The sequence below is a fragment of the Mercurialis annua genome, linkage group LG8 (genome assembly GCF_937616625.2).
Source record: "Mercurialis annua linkage group LG8, ddMerAnnu1.2, whole genome shotgun sequence".
In the NCBI taxonomy this organism is placed as follows: domain Eukaryota; kingdom Viridiplantae; phylum Streptophyta; class Magnoliopsida; order Malpighiales; family Euphorbiaceae; genus Mercurialis; species Mercurialis annua.
Genome location: NC_065577.1, coordinates 5,663,850 through 5,681,119, shown reverse-complemented (window position 1 = coordinate 5,681,119; position 17,270 = coordinate 5,663,850). Strand labels below are relative to the sequence as shown.

The 17,270-nt window shown below is 30.2% G+C and overlaps 1 protein-coding gene and 1 long non-coding RNA gene across 2 annotated transcripts; one reads left to right on the top strand and one right to left on the bottom strand.

The window, feature by feature from the left end:
• Positions 1 to 4,138: 4,138 nt before the first annotated feature.
• Positions 4,139 to 7,079, bottom strand: LOC126662291 (uncharacterized). Its single transcript, XR_007635737.2, has 3 exons — positions 6,332 to 7,079; positions 4,909 to 4,983; positions 4,139 to 4,513 (listed from the first exon to the last, which is right to left on the bottom strand). It is a non-coding gene; the product is annotated as an uncharacterized LOC126662291 (long non-coding RNA).
• A 1,509-nt stretch (positions 7,080 to 8,588) lies between these two features.
• On the top strand, positions 8,589 to 10,696 carry LOC126662289 (putative pentatricopeptide repeat-containing protein At5g40405). The gene has a single exon (XM_050356216.2). The coding sequence runs from the start codon at positions 8,714 to 8,716 to the stop codon at positions 10,583 to 10,585; it is 1,872 nt and encodes a 623-aa protein (XP_050212173.1). The 5' UTR covers positions 8,589 to 8,713; the 3' UTR covers positions 10,586 to 10,696.
• The last annotated feature ends 6,574 nt before the right edge of the window (positions 10,697 to 17,270 follow it).

The window sequence follows — 17,270 nt, the reverse complement described above, 5'->3', positions numbered from 1 at the left end:
ATAAACCTCCAAAATTATTCAACTATAAACATTAAACATGCTCACAAGGAAGGTTACTAAACTCGTTCGAGTTCTAATAGCTATTAAGACAACCTTAAGAAGGTTCAAGGACAAGCCCGAAACTCAAATCACAGATCTTACAATACTAAAATCTAACAATTCAAATGAAAACCTTGAAATCCCCATTAATAACATCATGCAATCCTTGCCACCTACTTAACATCTCTACACCTAGTATCTCATATCAAATATATAAATAAACATGTTATAGTAAACGAACGGTCTAGTCAAAATTAACTAGATAAGGTTCTCGCCAATATAAATCAGCCAACTTTAAAACATTATGAAAATCAAGTTGTACACACGACAAGGACTAAGCTCGACAAGACCATCAACCTTAACGAATCAATAAACACTTACTCACCTACCGACATTCCAAAGAATATGTCACTTTAACCTATGATAACGAAATCTCCAAGTTATATACAAACCGACACATTGAGAAAGATTCTTCCACTCATACCATAAGAAAGCATACAGCCCGAAGTTACCTAAGGTAATTAAATACCAATATACATACCAATTTTGTTTCACAAACTAAATCTATGCCGCACATAAAAGGTTAAACAACCCAACAAAATGATATCAAATCTTCAACAACAAAAATTCACAATCAATAGTATCGATCAACCAACCTTTATTGTCGAAACCTACTCATCACGATTCTCGAATCAGCTAACTCATAAATCCGAAACAACTGAAATTCTCAAAATTGTTTCACCAAATATAACTGAAAACTTGCTAACAAGAGATCACCTAAATCACATTCACCAGTAATCGGGTTATTGGTTATGCTCAAAACCAAACTTATAGGGAAATAATTCAAATTATAAAACATTACAACTTCTCTTTTCTCTTTAAAGACATTAATATCTTATAACTCCTTTTATATTTAAAACCAAAATACTTTTACTGTTGGGAAAACTCCAGTTTTGAGAACACATTAAAATTTTAAAAACACTCGTATTTGAATTTACTGTTATACCTTACTTTCAAATAAGTTTTCAAATCTATAAAACCGTTCAACCAACAAAATTTTTATTCTCTTTAATTCAAACTTGATAAATTTTTATCCTTTGTCAAAATGGAAAAATAAATTTATATTGAAAATATCCTCGCTCGCACAATATTCTATTTGAGTATACCAAAATATTTTAACAAAATCGAACGTGTAAAAACCAAACTTCTTTTAAAATCACAATATATACACACATGTGGAGCATAACCAAATCCCCTAATCCAACAACTCTCAAATCACAACTCGGAAGTTAGCACATAAGCCTTCCAATCTGACCTCAAAACCCTATCATACTTATTACAACAATAAGTTGAGTGTAACCTTATATCCAATACTACTTCCTACGAAACACAAAATTATGATACTACAGACCAATCAATCATAACGTAAGCATCCTCAATTCAGCACCATCATCACTGAGTATTTGTCTAGCTACCTTTCGGTAAAATTTCAAACCATTTGAAATTCATCAACTTTATAATTACATTTATCCCAAGGTGACTCGCGAGTTCATTTTAAAACATTTTTCTCAAAAACACTTTATTGCCAAAATCTACTTTACATAATTGTGCGCCAGGGTGATGACACCTCTCATCCCCAAAGAGTTGCATCCAACTCTAATCTTTTCAATGCATATGATGCATGTACTATTATGCATGGACCAATTATTTATTTTCTTTTTATTTATTGAACATACTCTGTGCTCAATGCAATTCCCTATTCGTGACATACAAAAATGCATGTTCATGGTATGTCTGGGCACAATTACGTGATAAAAACATTTCAAATACTCTAACAAATATTCATATTAAATCAATTACTCGATAAAACATTTGCTAGACATTACCCTCTGTGAGATGTGCACTCGATAGCCTCAAAATATTTCTCAAACCCCATTCTCGCAATTCACTAATCATACAATACTATCATCACAATTCAAACCGATAACTACTATAAAATCTCTTATAAGACAATAAACTCCCAATAAGCTTAAACTTAACTCGAGGAAAAACAATACATCACATACGTTTTTACAAAACAAACCACCAATTCCCGCATCGCATCATCCAATCTTGACGAAAAACACCAGTGTATTAATACACCAATCTATCTCTTCGAATAAGAATTTCCAACCTCCTTGTTCAGAATAATCAAAAACCACCAAGGAAACGTTTTCTTCATCTTACTCATATCAAAACCCTAAGACTTCTATCCACAAAACAATACACTAAATCCAGCGTAATCCGAAACTAAAACTAAAGCAATACAGGGTCTAAACGAAGGTCCTACTCACAATTAAAAACCAACATCGAGGTTAAGCCAAACAAACACCTGATAGCAACGACCTCATGTGCTATCCGCACAATGAGACAAACAAGATAAAACAACTAACATAGAAAACTTAGCCAATATACGAAGCATACTAACACGAAACAACACAAAAAAGATGTGATTTCCACCTAATCATAAATCACCCAAGCATGCCTTAACCCGTATTTAACCCAAACATCTTGCCATATAACAAATCATAAACATTGTAGGCAACTAACATGCTATCAAAAGAAACGAGAATGCAACATCCAATTGATCATTATATATCTACCGACATGGTATACAAAACCCATATAACCTAATTAGATCTCAAATCTTAATAAAACATGCCATAGCATACTCAGAATCGTAAAAAAATATCAACATGTAATAAATCATCGATCAAGAGTACGTATTAAAATTCATTCTGAAATATAAAATCACCCACAAAAGGTTTCAAGTCTAACTGAGCCCCACGGTTTAAAACAAATTGATTTTCGGAAAACTTCCTTCTATAAACCAATTAATTAAAATTTTCCAGTGTATCTTAATCCACAAAACCATCGAGTTAGCCGAGTCATTACAACTACCAAGCTCAACTTCCAAATTTGGGTGACCCAAGTTAAACTCGAAATAATCTTTTATTAAACGTATCCAAAACATTTGTAAATCCGGAAAACTTTTTAATAAAAACACAATCTTTTCAAAATAAGAGCTCAAGCAACCCAAATATCAAAAATCATCTCAAAAATTTAAGTGAGAAAATATTTGATCTCAAACAATCATTCTGTAAGCACCTAAGCAAGCCAAACATAGTTACCAAACATATGACCAAACGACGCTTCAAACGTCGACATACCACAACATGGTAAAATAACATCCAAAAATATTAATTTTTCAATACGGTGGGAAAATCTCATAAATAATATTATTTTGTAAACAATCGTTTGTCAACACCAAGTCAAACGTAAGATTCTAAGATACGAAAACTTCTTTTTACTTGAAAAGAAATAAAAAATCACACACATATGTTTTTAAAACCAGACTTCTCTTTCGATTCTCGTGTCAAAACACAAATCAAATCAAAATATTTTTTCCATAAAACCAACGCGTGACCAAACAACGTGTAGCCACAACACATGCTTAAAGATTTATCACAAAATCCTTTAAAAACCACATAAGGCCAACGCCTAACGTATCATAGTACGTGCCAACCTATTTAGCACCCAACAAACACAGCCAAAACAAATGTACTCACCAACGAGGTGAAAGCAACCCAAATATAATCAAAATCATCCAAGGTGTAAAAGCCAACAACTAATCACTCAAAGTAAACATCATATATGGCACAACAGCCAACAAAGCATCACTCGAAATAAACACCATATAAGGCACAACAGCCAACCAAAAAATCATCCAAAGTATATCTCATATATGGCACAACGGCCAACAGATCACCCAATGTTTAAGCGATAAACATTATAAAGTAAAGCATCAGTAACACATAAGACCGACCCTCGACATTCCTATAGATGAAGGTAGAAAATTTTGAAAACAAAAGATGACGTTTCAAAAGACAAGACTTGAATCCTAATTCCGCAGTAGATCCTATGACATGACAAAAAAAAACATTTAACATGCCTCAAAGCGATAAACACATAACATGCAATTATTTGGCCTTAGTTCGAAACTAAAGCTCTGATACCAACTTTGTCACGATCCAATTTCATGGGTCGCGATCGGCGCTAGGGTATGGGTATGTTCGTACCAAAACCCGTAGCAAGCCTCGCGGATAACCTTATATACAAATAAACCTGCAAGAAAACCACTGCTCGGGGGCAACCGAGACTCCAACCTAAGTCTAACAGTTTATACAACAGTTCTAATATCATAACTTGATAATAATCTGAAACTGTGAATCATGCCTCAAATATAATAATCCAATGTAGCATGCCAAAGTATAATAATATAAAAGTCGTACCACTACGACAAACCAAAGTATAATAATCAAACACTATACTAGTTCTACTGCGGTCTAAGAGTTTAAAACAATAGACTAGTTTTATTGACATAAAAACCTCCAAGAATCAAGAATCGGAGTGGACCAGCTTTCAAATCATAAACCTGGAAAATTTGGGAAAACAACGGGGTCAGATATACTGAGATGAGTTCGCAATACTATCTACATTTATTAAGTTTAAAACCCTTAAATCAAAACATTTTATACTAATATAATATGATTATGGAAAACAGTATTGAAATGATCCCAGCGTAAGTATGACATAGCATACTGATAAACCCAGAGTGGACGGGAACATATCCTCGTCATATACCAGCGTAAGCAAGACTTTAGTCTGCCGATCCCAGAGTACTTACCGGTGCACATAGTCTCGATACAAGCCTATCGAGCAGCTCGTTTCAATCCAGATCCATAATCCGTAAAAACAGTTCAAAAGCATTTATAATATTAAAATATGATGCGGTACTTAATAAAGTGGTAAATAGCACTACAAACTCACTGCTTGCTTATCCACGTGAAATCTTGGCAAACAGCTAACCCTGCGTAGACTCCGAAACACGAGCATTCGACGGGTCTAAAACAATGTATAAGTTAAAATCCATACAACCCCTAACTCTAAGAATACTAGACACCACATAGGACTAGCATCTTGAACACAACCAAAGTACAACCAAGTAAGGTAAACATCTATGTATAAAAAAAAAACCAAAGAATTCATATCATTCACTTTAAACAATTTATGCAAGTTAGCTTAGATGAGTTCGTATCCATAAAAACAAAACCGAAGTCCTTTTCATAACTTAAATAGTTCTTTTAAACCAAAGAGTTTCCCAGAGTAGTGTGTTAGCATTAACTGCAGTATAGCTCAACACAACATGTCGGGCGACACAAGTCTAACCCGACCCAACCATAAGCCAAAGTGAAAACCAGAGTTTAAAACCAATCCTTAAATAAAACCAAAGTCATTTGAAAATAAGAACTCAATCCATAGCTTAACAATGCCAACCTTAAAAGCAATAAATCATATAGCTTGCCAACACTTGACAAGTTTCACCCAAGGTATACATCACTTAAAAATGCCACCTTAAATTCAATTAATAGGATTTAAACACCTTTTAAAGATTTAAACTCAAATGTAAAATATTAATTTAGATAGCCATATCACCTTTGTAAAATTCACCATAACTTATATACCATAACAACCACTGATTTTTAAAACGACCCAAGGTAAACTATCATTTTATAAATGTCCAAAATAGTTTATAAAATGTATTTCCAGCCATTAACAATTTGATCAAAATCAAAATTAAGCCAAAGCACTCAAATAATCAAATTTGGCAATTTTGCCGAAAATTGCCTAAACTAGCCAAACGATTCAAAACCAACAATCGATGAACCAAAATATGTTACTACTGATTTAAACACATAAAAACATCATATAGAAAATATTAGATCAGTAGATATAGCATTTGAAAATCATTTTGCAATCGTTGCGTTTAACTTTCGTAGAATTGTCAATTTCGCAAATCGTAGAGATTTTACAACACAAACCAATTTCAATTCTCATTTACAAATAAAAACTTTTTATATCAGTAGCTATTGATATAAGAACACTTAATAATCAATCAATTTAGATTCAACCATTTAAATAATTCATTAAACGAATCCAATTCGCACAAGTCTAGAAATCGCCTATTCATTGTTTAATTACACCAATTCGTTATTGAATCATGCCAAACACTTTCCAAAACTTATAACATCAGATCATATATGTATAACCCATCATTTAATCATATAACATCAGTAGCTTAAACATAGCATATCAATAACAACGATTCAATCCATCAAAATCCTATATTATGCATTTCAGGCAAAATCACACAACAACGAATCCATAAATCAATTAGGAGTAAAAATATTACCTAAGAATGATGGACAAGATTATAATTGATGTATTAACCCAAGGTTCAAAGGGCTGGACCGAAATCAATTGGATCCACAAGCCACCAGCGAAGAACACAACGTAGAAATCGCGTAGATCTTGCGAGTATGATGAAAAATCAAGTTCTTAGCATAATGAATCGCATCCGGGCTTGTTAGAACAAAGGAAATGTGTATTTTATTTGAAGATATTCGTTTTAGGGTTTGTGGAAAAGAAAAGGGGGCTGCTCACATGAAAATATGGGTCTACTTATAGACTTATGCGGGCTTTACATGGGCTTTGATAAAAAACCACGATTTAATTATCATTTTGAGAGTTAGAAGCATCCAAAAAACGTGAAAATTTAACACATGCTAGAATATACTCTTATGAACAACATATTAAAAAATGGGACTGATCCGATATTTCAGTTGGGAGATATCAACGTTTTACTAAAACAGGGCAGTTCTGGAAAACATGCGAATGCTGTTTTGATATATACCCGAAAATAAATTGAATCAACATCAAACACATACGAGATCATGGGATACATATAAGATACTCAAAAAGACACAACCAAGGTATCACAAGTGTTACTTCTAACATATAACCATTCAGAATCAAGTTCAGAATCAAGTTCGAAACATAACAAGAAAAATGTTGAAATGCAAAATAACAACGAATGCAAGAAAACAACCAATTTGTAACGGATAACCAAACTGACAAATCAAGTTTGAAAACACGGGGTATTACAACATGATAATACAGTGATACTTATATGATAATCAGAGACTGTTTTTTTTTATAAAAAATTATTTTTTTTCTGCAGTGTTATGATAATCATATGATAATCAGATACTGTTTTTTTGCAGAAAATCGTTTTTTGTGCAGAAAATCGTTTTTTCATGCAGATTTTTAGATCTAAAATTGAAAAACAAATCAAAAGTAATTTATTTAGATCTGAATGTTATAAAAATCACAATAATCACCATAAATTAAAGAAAAGTTTGCTAAAATAAAATATGAAAGAACAATGCAGCGACGATGGAGTAATGAAGAAACGGCGGAGAAAAGAAGAAATAAAAAAATAAAGAAGAAGAAAAAAATTGACGAAGAAAAAAAGAAACAGAGAAGAAGAAGAAGAAGAGGAGAGAGGAAAGAGAAAGAGAAAGAGAAAGAGAGACATATAAAAATATGACAGCTGTAACATGATAAGAGAAATTATAATTAGAGTAAAAAATTAAAGAAAAGTAGGTATTACTATAATATAAACATGTTTTAGAGTAAAAAAATAAAAGCATTAAAATGATGAGGTATTTTCTCTATCTTTTTCTTATTGAGGTAGGAAATCAAATTATATTAAAAAATAGAGTATTATCCTAATCTTCTCTATTTTTAATTGGACATTTTGTCCACCGGCTGTCACCACAGGCTATCAAAATAATAAAGTTCTTATACATTGGTATAATAAATTTATAAAAGTTCAGACACTAATAGTGTACTTTGTCCCAAAAAAATCATGAACAAATTAACGTGAGACCCCATATATGTCACAATTAACCGTTAGCTACTTTTTAAACTTTATTTGAAAATCAAACGCTCTGTTAGCTCATTTTTAATTATGGGCACAATTTAATTCAAAAAACAATTATGGAGACAATTACAACCTTAGATTAAATTTAGATATCAAATCGTTAATGGAATTAAAACTGAGGTTTCAAATCGTTTAAAAATAAAGTATCAAATTATTAATATAATTGAAAGTGAGGTACTAAATTGTCTAAAATTGTGGAGTAATTGATTCTGACCATCATCGAATTTTTCAGTTTTTTCATTTCAGTCACTAAATTATATTTTTTTCTTTTCAATCATTGAACTTTCAATTTTTTCATTTTGGTATTTCAGGCTAAAAATACTTAGATTGCAGCCGAAAATAGACACGTGGCAACCGGATTTTACTAGTTTTACTTTGAGAATTACATATAAATAATTCTATTTTTAAAATGAATTTTTTTTAAGTTAAATTATGTATATATGCCAAGATTTCAGGTTTTAAAAAAAAATTCCGGCTGCCACCTATGTATTTTTGACCGGAAAATATTAAAATGAAATTAAATGAAAGTTCAGTGATTAAAAAAAAATATAAAGTTTAATGACTGAAATGAAAAAATTTAAAAATTCAGTGATCTTCCTAATCAATTACTCAATATTGCCTATCAAATTGTTATCAGAATGTAAATGATGATATATGCATTCTATCTATTTCTGCACTTTTCATGTGAGTTTATAAAAATGACTTTTCTAAACCTGAAGAACACAAAACCTCTCTGAAAATGCTATGAACATAACACATTAGCCATTTTAAAATCTATAGTAAAATTTTATGTTTGCTTACAAATCCACCCCTCTTAAAACTATAAATTCTCGATTCTCCACTGCCATTTTCCAATCAATTTTCACTTCCTTACAAGCTAACCCTTCACTCTCCAACATCAAACAAACCCATGCCAAGTTCATCATCTCTGGTTTTTCAGACAACCCATCTCTCATGGGTCACCTTCTTCAATTCCTTGCTCAATCCCCATCAAACCCATTTCACTATTCCTCCTCAATTTACCAAACAATCAAAAATCCAACTGTTTTCGCCTCCAATAACATGATCCGCTGCTTTGTAACGAGCGAATGGCCGCTTGAATCGGTTGTGTTTTACGCTTACATGTTGAACAATTGTATTAGACCGAATAATTACAGTTTTACGTTTCTTTTACAAGCTTGCGCGAAGGGGTTTGGGTTAATTGAAGGGATTCAGGTTCATTCTCATGTGATTAAGTTAGGGTTTTGTGATGATGTTTATGTGAGGAATGCTTTGATTCATTTGTTTTTTGGTTTTTGTAGAGTGGATTGTGCAAAAAAGGTGTTTGATGAGAACCCATTTAGATGTGATGTTGTTACTTGGAATGCTATGTTGGCGGGTTTTGGGAGAGATGGGCAGGTTTGTGTTGCGGAGAAGGTGTTCGATGAAATGCCTGATAGAGATGTTATTTCTTGGAATACTATGATTATGGCTTATGTTCATAATGGGAAGCTTGAAGAAGGATTGGGATGTTTTGGGAGAATGAGAGAGAGCGGGTTAGTTCCGAATGAGGCCACGTTAGTAACGGTTCTTTCGGCTTCTGCGCAATTGGGTTTGCTTGAACATGGTAGAATGGTTCATTCTATTATAGATTCCTTCAATGTTCGTATGACAGTTGCTCTTGGTACGGCCCTTCTTGATATGTATGCAAAATGTGGGTGTATCGAGCAGTGTATGGTCCTCTTTGATAAAATGCCTCAACGAGATATTTCGACATGGAATGTTATGATTTGTGGTTTGGCGTCACACGGGTTAGGAAAGGAAGCTATTGCTTTATTTGAGAAGTTCTTAAATGAAGGATTCCGTCCTGTTAATATAACCTTCATCGGCGTTTTAAATGCTTGTAGTCGAGCAGGTTTAGTCAATGAGGGCAGGCATTATTTTAACTTGATGACAGATTATTATCGTATTCAGCCAGAGATGGAACATTTTGGCTGCATAATCGATCTATTGGGTCGTGCTGGTTTACTCTGGGAGGCTATTAAAATTATCGAGACTAGAGTTGCCTCGCCCGATCCAGTGTTATGGGCGACACTTCTTTGCGCTTGTAGGATTCATGGATTAGTCGAACTGGGCGAAAGTATCGGAAACAGATTGATAGAATCGGATCCAACCTACGATGGACATTACGTACAGCTAGCTAGTATTTACGCCAAGTCTAAGAAATGGGAAGAAGTAGCAAGAATTCGAAAATTGATGCCAACTAGTAAGGTTGCAGGTTGGAGCTTGATTGAAGCTAAGGGAAGAGTCCATCGATTTGTTGCAGGCGACAGAGATCACGAAAGTTCACAACAGATACACGAAATGGTTGAAAAAATCGAAACTCGCATAGCTGAAGCAGGCTATGTTGCTAATATTTCATCTGTATTACATGACATAGGAGAGGAAGAGAAAGAAAATGCGATTAAGGTGCATAGCGAGAGGTTGGCGATTGCTTACGGATTTTTAGTTATGGGAGCCGAGGATTGCATTCGAATCGTGAAAAATCTGAGGGTTTGTCGAGATTGTCACGAGGTGACTAAGATGATTTCCAAGGTTTTTGGAAGGGAGATTATAGTGAGAGATGTTAGCAGATTTCATCATTTTAAAGAGGGGAAATGTTCATGTCATGACTATTGGTAGAATTGACTTATATAAAATGTTAATGGACCAATGTGTGCTTTGCTGGAAACTTGCCGAGACAATAAAACATGCAAAACCAGTACTGTTTTTCAATAATCTTTTGTGTTCCAATACTGTTTTTTCATTTTTAATTAGTAACTATAAAATATTAACTAAAACTCGAACTAATAGAATTAAATTGGGTTAAACACATTATGGAAAATTAAAAATTTATAAAAGAATTGTAAATTTGTAATACTATATATAAAAAATATGAGTAAAAAAACTGTTTAAATAAATGTTAATTCTCTATTCTGTTTTCAGAAATATTAGTACTTTCCAATTATAAGACACTTGCAACAACATAATTAATAATCCAAAAAATCAATTACTCTCTCACTATAAATTTATTTGAAGCTTGAAGGTCTCTTCTTCTGTTATCCATTTCTTTTGTCTTGCTTGCTTTACAAGTTTTCTATTTTAAGATTTCACTTCTTGTTGCCATTTTGACTCTAAAGATTATATATTTATGAGAAGGTTGTTTTTTACTCTTTTTCTTAAATGGGGTTCTGTTAGTTTACAGTTTAATCCATCTAGATTTTGGTAGCCACCTTGAAGGAAAAAAAAAGCTCAAAGCTGTTATTTTAAACCTGAAGTTGAAAAGTCAGTTTTTTTTGGTATACGTTATGGTAAGGATTATACATATGCCTTATCCATGTCTATAAGTTTATTATGTTAGTGTTCGCCTGGAAATATTCCGGACTCGAATCTTTGAATTTATAGTCGGGATCGGTTTGAAGTTTGATGCTTTAACGAACCTATGTAGATATTCGCAGGGCTTGTTTGGTTAAAAACACTTAACCACGTGATCTAAAGAGTAATAATCTGGGAGTTAAGAACTCATGCGAGATTAATACCGAAAACTACTCCTAAATTATGGTAAGGATTATACATATGCCTTATCCATGTCTATAAGTTTATTATGTTAGTGAACATATGAAGGGGAGAGTCTTTATTTGACTGCCTCGCAGTATTAAAGATCTACAATTCAGTCATTTTTTTAAAATATCTAAAAATTTCTACATCTATGACTACGAATGTGAGCTTTATAGCTCGCTGTATAATTTAGATATTTTTTATAACATTATCATTTTTCTATGCTACTTGCGTTAACTATAATAGCTAATAGATGTGCTTCCATTAAGGATTTATATGGGCTATATATAGTAGCTAATACTTGTGCTTCCATTAAAACTTTATGATGTTCATGAGGATAACAATTGTAGGACATATGGATCTACTGCAACAGCTGCATTTTATGTTTGTTTACAGACGACCCTACAACTTCTTTTCTCAGCACAACCATTTATGCATTCTAATTTTTAAAATGTAATCTATTATATATATATATGTTTGTATATTCTAAAATAATTGCAATATTGGATGAAAATTTAAAATTTATGAGATATGCAGATGGAGATAGAAAAGGAAAACTATTTGCGAAGCTTTCCTTTTAATTTTAGGGTTTCAAAATATAATCTAACTAGGTCGATGTCTGCGTGTTGCGCGTGATTTTAATAATTTTAAAAAATATTTTCTATATCATAATTTACAAACATGATAAATTTCAAAATTTTAAATATAATAAAAATTCTTCAAATTTTATATATTTAATACATTAATAACAATTCGTCATATTTCATACCTTTTAAATATAAATTAAAACTACTCATAAACTTTAAAAAAATTTCGTTACATTTTAACTAAAATACATAAAATGTCATAACCAAAATAATAAAAAAAATTAATAAGATTAAATTTTAATTATTGTTATTTAATTTTAAAAATATTTCATATTTCATAACATATAAATAATAATATTATAATTAAACATATAAAATTCATAATCATATTAAGATACTATTTTTTTAATATAATAAAAAATAAAAGATATGTTATATACATGAATAAAAAGGATAATGGAAAATAATTTGAAACCTTATTTGTACGAGAAAATTAGGTAAAACACTCTATTTTCTAAAGTAATAGTAAATTATACCTCAATAAGGAAAACATAGAGAAAATACCTCACCTTTTTAGCACTTTTATTTTTTTACTCTATAATCTTTTTTTATTATAAAAATATTTATTTCTTATTGTTTTTTACTCTAAATATTTTATTTTTACTTTAATATATATCTCTTTTTTTCTCAGATATACTTTTCTCTCTTCCTCTCTCTCTCTCTCTGTTTCTTCTTCATCTTCTTCTTCTCCATTTTTTTTCTTCTTCATTGTTTTCTTCTTCTTCATTTTTTTCTTTCTTTATCACGCCGTCGTCGTTCCTTCAACGATCCGCCATCACTTCGCCGTCACTCCGTCGTTGCTCCGCCTTCGCTTCATCTTCGCTTCGCCGTCGATTCATCGTTCTTCCATATTTTAGCGATTTTTTCTTAACTCGTGGTGATTATTACGATTTATTTTAACTTTCAGATCTAAAAAAATTGTTCTTGAATTTTTTTCAGTTTGAGATCTGAAAATCTACATTAAAAACGATTTTCTGTAGAAAAACGGTTTTTATTCGCAGAAAACAACGCCTGATTATCATATCGTTATCACTATAACGTTATCATATCATTATCATAACACCGTAGAGAAAAACGATTTTCTGTCAAGAAAAGTATTTGATTATCATATCGGTATCATTAACGTTAGCATGTCTGTATCATAATATTATCATATCAGTATCATAATATTATACGATTATGATAATAGTATGATAAGGTTTATGATAATAGTATGATAAGGTTTATGATATAGTTATGATAAAGTACGTTATGATAATGTTATGATAATATTTTATGATATTCTTATGATAAAGTTTATTATGATAATGTTAGGATAATAGTATGATAAGGTTAATGATAAAAGGTTACGATACAGCTATGATAAAGTACGTCATGATAATATTATGATAATATATTTATGATACTGTTATGATAAAGTATATTATGATAATGTTATGATAATTTTTATAAAAATAGATGATAATAGTATGACAAGTTAACGATAATAGTATGATAACATACGAAAAATAATTTTTTTACAGAAACATTATGATACCAAGATGATAATGTCACTGCTGCTTTTATGATAATATTATGAAAAAATTTGTGATACCGATATGGTAATGTCACTGCTGCTTTTTTAGATCTAGATCTGAAAGATCAAATTGCGAGATAAAAAATAACAATACGTAAATAATTAAAAAATTTGAAATAAAATTACAAGATTGAAGATGACGGAAAATTAAAAAAAAAATGAAAGTGAAAAATGCAGGGAAAAAAAGGAAGAAAGAAAAAGAAGAAAAGTGGAAGAAGAGAGAGAGAAAAAGAAAAGAAGTGGAAAGAGAAAGAAAGATAGAAAAGAAAGAAATCGTCAGGTCATGCATTTTTTATGTTGGAGTAAAATCATTAACCTTTTGTCATGTAGAGTAAAAATATAATAACTAAAAAGTTGCGATGTATTTTTTTTAACTTTTATGTGTTGAGGTATATTATCCTATTATTTTTGTTTTTGAGGTAAATTTGTAAGGAGCCCAAAGTTTTGCTTGATTTCATCTGGACCCAAAACTCTTCTTTGGACTTGGCCTGGTCTTAATGTAAAAGATCAGTGTTTCGAGTCATGCAGCTTTTTCTATTGAAAGAAGCCCCAATTCAAAATTTAATGAAACTATCAACTTCAAACAAATTTTCTTTTTAGCTATACCAGTTTTTTCTATATCAAAGATAGACCTACTCTACGTTAGTTGTTAGCGAGATTAGCGAAAATTTTATGTATTTTTTAAAATTAAACTTTATACCTCAATAAAAAAAAGTTAATACAAATACATCACTGTTTTAATATATTTATAATTTTACTCTCCTTATTTGAATTTTTATGAGTTTTCTCACATGCACATGCTCTCTCTCTCTCTCTCTCTCTCTCTCTCTCTCTCTCTCTCTCTCTCTCTCTCTCTCTCTCTCTCTCTCTCTCTCTCTCTCTCTCGTGACGTGACGCATCTTACATATGCCTACTATAAAGTATTCACAGAGTTGAATTTCTTATTGTTTTCCCTTTTTTTTTTCAATTTTTTTCTTCATTAATTAAATTAATAAAAGTGCAGATTACATATTACTAATAAATTAAATATTTTTTTTCATTTATTTCAGTATTATAAAATATTTTTTAATTTAAAAATATATGCTAATATTTAAATATTTTATTATATTAATAGCATATTCAAAAATTATATGAACTAAATAAAAATTCACAGTATTACATATCATGTGATTATCACTTTATCATATGATTATCACAACTTCACTTTACCATGTAATTATCAGTGTATCATATTACATTATCATCTTATTATCATGTCATTACCAGTATCGTATATAGCAGATTATCATATGATAATGTGATGATACTGCTGGATAATATAAGACAAAATCACATTATCACCTTGTCATATGATTATCACTGTATCAATTTATCATATGATTATCACAGATTCATATTAACAAGTAATTATCAGTGTATCATATTGCATTGACGTCTTATTATCATGTCGTTATCAGTATCGTATGTAGCAGATTATCATATGATAATGTGATGATACTGCTGGATAATATTAGACAAAATCACAGTGTCATATTATCATATGATTATCACAGTATTATATTATCATATGATTATCACAGTTTTACCTTATCATATAACTATCAATGTATCATATTGCATTGTCATCTTATTATCATGCCATTATTAGTATCGTTGTAGCAGATTATTATCATCTCGTTATCATAAGTTTTCATATTATCATATTATTATCATATTATCATACTATTATTATTTTATTATCAAAAAGAATCTTATCATACTATTATCTTCACATTATCATCTCGTTATCATAATTTTTATGTATCTTTTTTCATGTAGGTATCATATTATCATACTATTATCATAACTTTATTATTTAATTATCATCTGGTTATCACTGGTATCATGAATTTTTTTGTAATTATATTTTCAAATACGTTATCATCCAATTATCATAACCTTATCATACTTCATTATCATCTAGTTATCATATTGCAGTGTTATATGATAATGTTATGATAACGACATGGTAATATTATGATAATATTATGATAATGCAGTGATACTCATATGATAAGCAGACGTTTTTTTTATAAAAAAAATATTTTTCTCTTCAGTTTTATGATAATGATATGATAATGTAGTGATAATTATATGATAATCAGATGCTGTTTTTTTTTGCTGAAAATCGTTTTTTTGTGCAGAAAATTATTTTCTTCATTATAGCATCGTTTCTTATGCAGATTTTTAGATCTAAAGTTGAAAAAATTCAACAGTAATTTATTTAGATCTAAAAGTTAAAATAAATTGTATTTATCACCACAGATTAAGGAAAACATCGTTAAAATCAAATATGAAAGGACGGCAAAACGATGGCGGAGCGACAGAGGAACGACGAAGAAAAAAAGAAGAAAAATAAAGAAGAAAAGAATAAAAATAAAGAAGAAAAGAAGAAATAAAAGTAAAGAAGAAGAAAAAATGGTAAAAAAAAAAGAACCAGAGAAGAAGAACAAGGAGAGAAGAAAGAGAGAAATAGAGAAGAAAGAGAGGAAGAGAGAGAAAAAAAGAGAAAAATGACAGATGTCACTAGAGTAAAATAAATATGGTTAGAGTAAAATAATAATAAAGAGTAGGTATAATTATAATATAAACATGTCTTAGAGTAAAAAAAAAAAATATATTAAAAGAGTGAGGTATTTTCTCTATCTTTTCCTTATTGAGGTAGGAAATCATATTATTTTAAAAAAAAGAGTATTTTTCCTAATTTTCTCTATTTATACAAAAACTTGTTTCGGGCCATTTTGTGCCCATTTGGGCTATTTAGCATTGCCCAATAAGTATTTTATATAGTCTTAATTGAATTAATTTTAGTCAACAAATTAAATTGTTCATTGCTTTAATAATATCAATAACTAATGGTTTTTAATAACTTCAATACTAATAGTAATTTTATGAGACATTTTGAATCACTATTTAATAAAAGCGCATTAGTGAATGAGCCAATTAAGTATTCAATAAGAGTATTATAGATAATTAGTAAAAATTATTAAATTTTAAACGATATTAGCAAGATAAATCTCAACGTTTTAATTTTATAGTGATTTAATCTTATTGTTATAAAACAAATGCTAACCTTTTTTATTTTTTATATTTTATAGTCTAAATTCGTTTTTCGACAATTTTATCCCCTTCTTTAGGCTACATATTGTAAAAACACGAAAGATTATGATTTTATTTGTAGAGCTTTTAAAATGTTGGGATTCCATATGTAAATACATGTATCTAATCTAGCACACATGTACAAATTTTCCGGAAAACGGATGGGATACAAAATGCAAAAAATGAAAGGTTAGAATGTATTTTATAACGTTTTGAAAAATGGAATTAAATTGCTATAAAATTGAAATGTTAGAATTGGTTTTATCAATAATCCGATTTATAATAGATGTAGGTCAAATAAGCATATCAATTATTGATGAATTAAAAAAAACAATTTTTTTAAGTTAAGAATAAATTTGAAACTTAAATTTTTTTATAAATAGTTCATTATCTTCATTGATAATTTTTT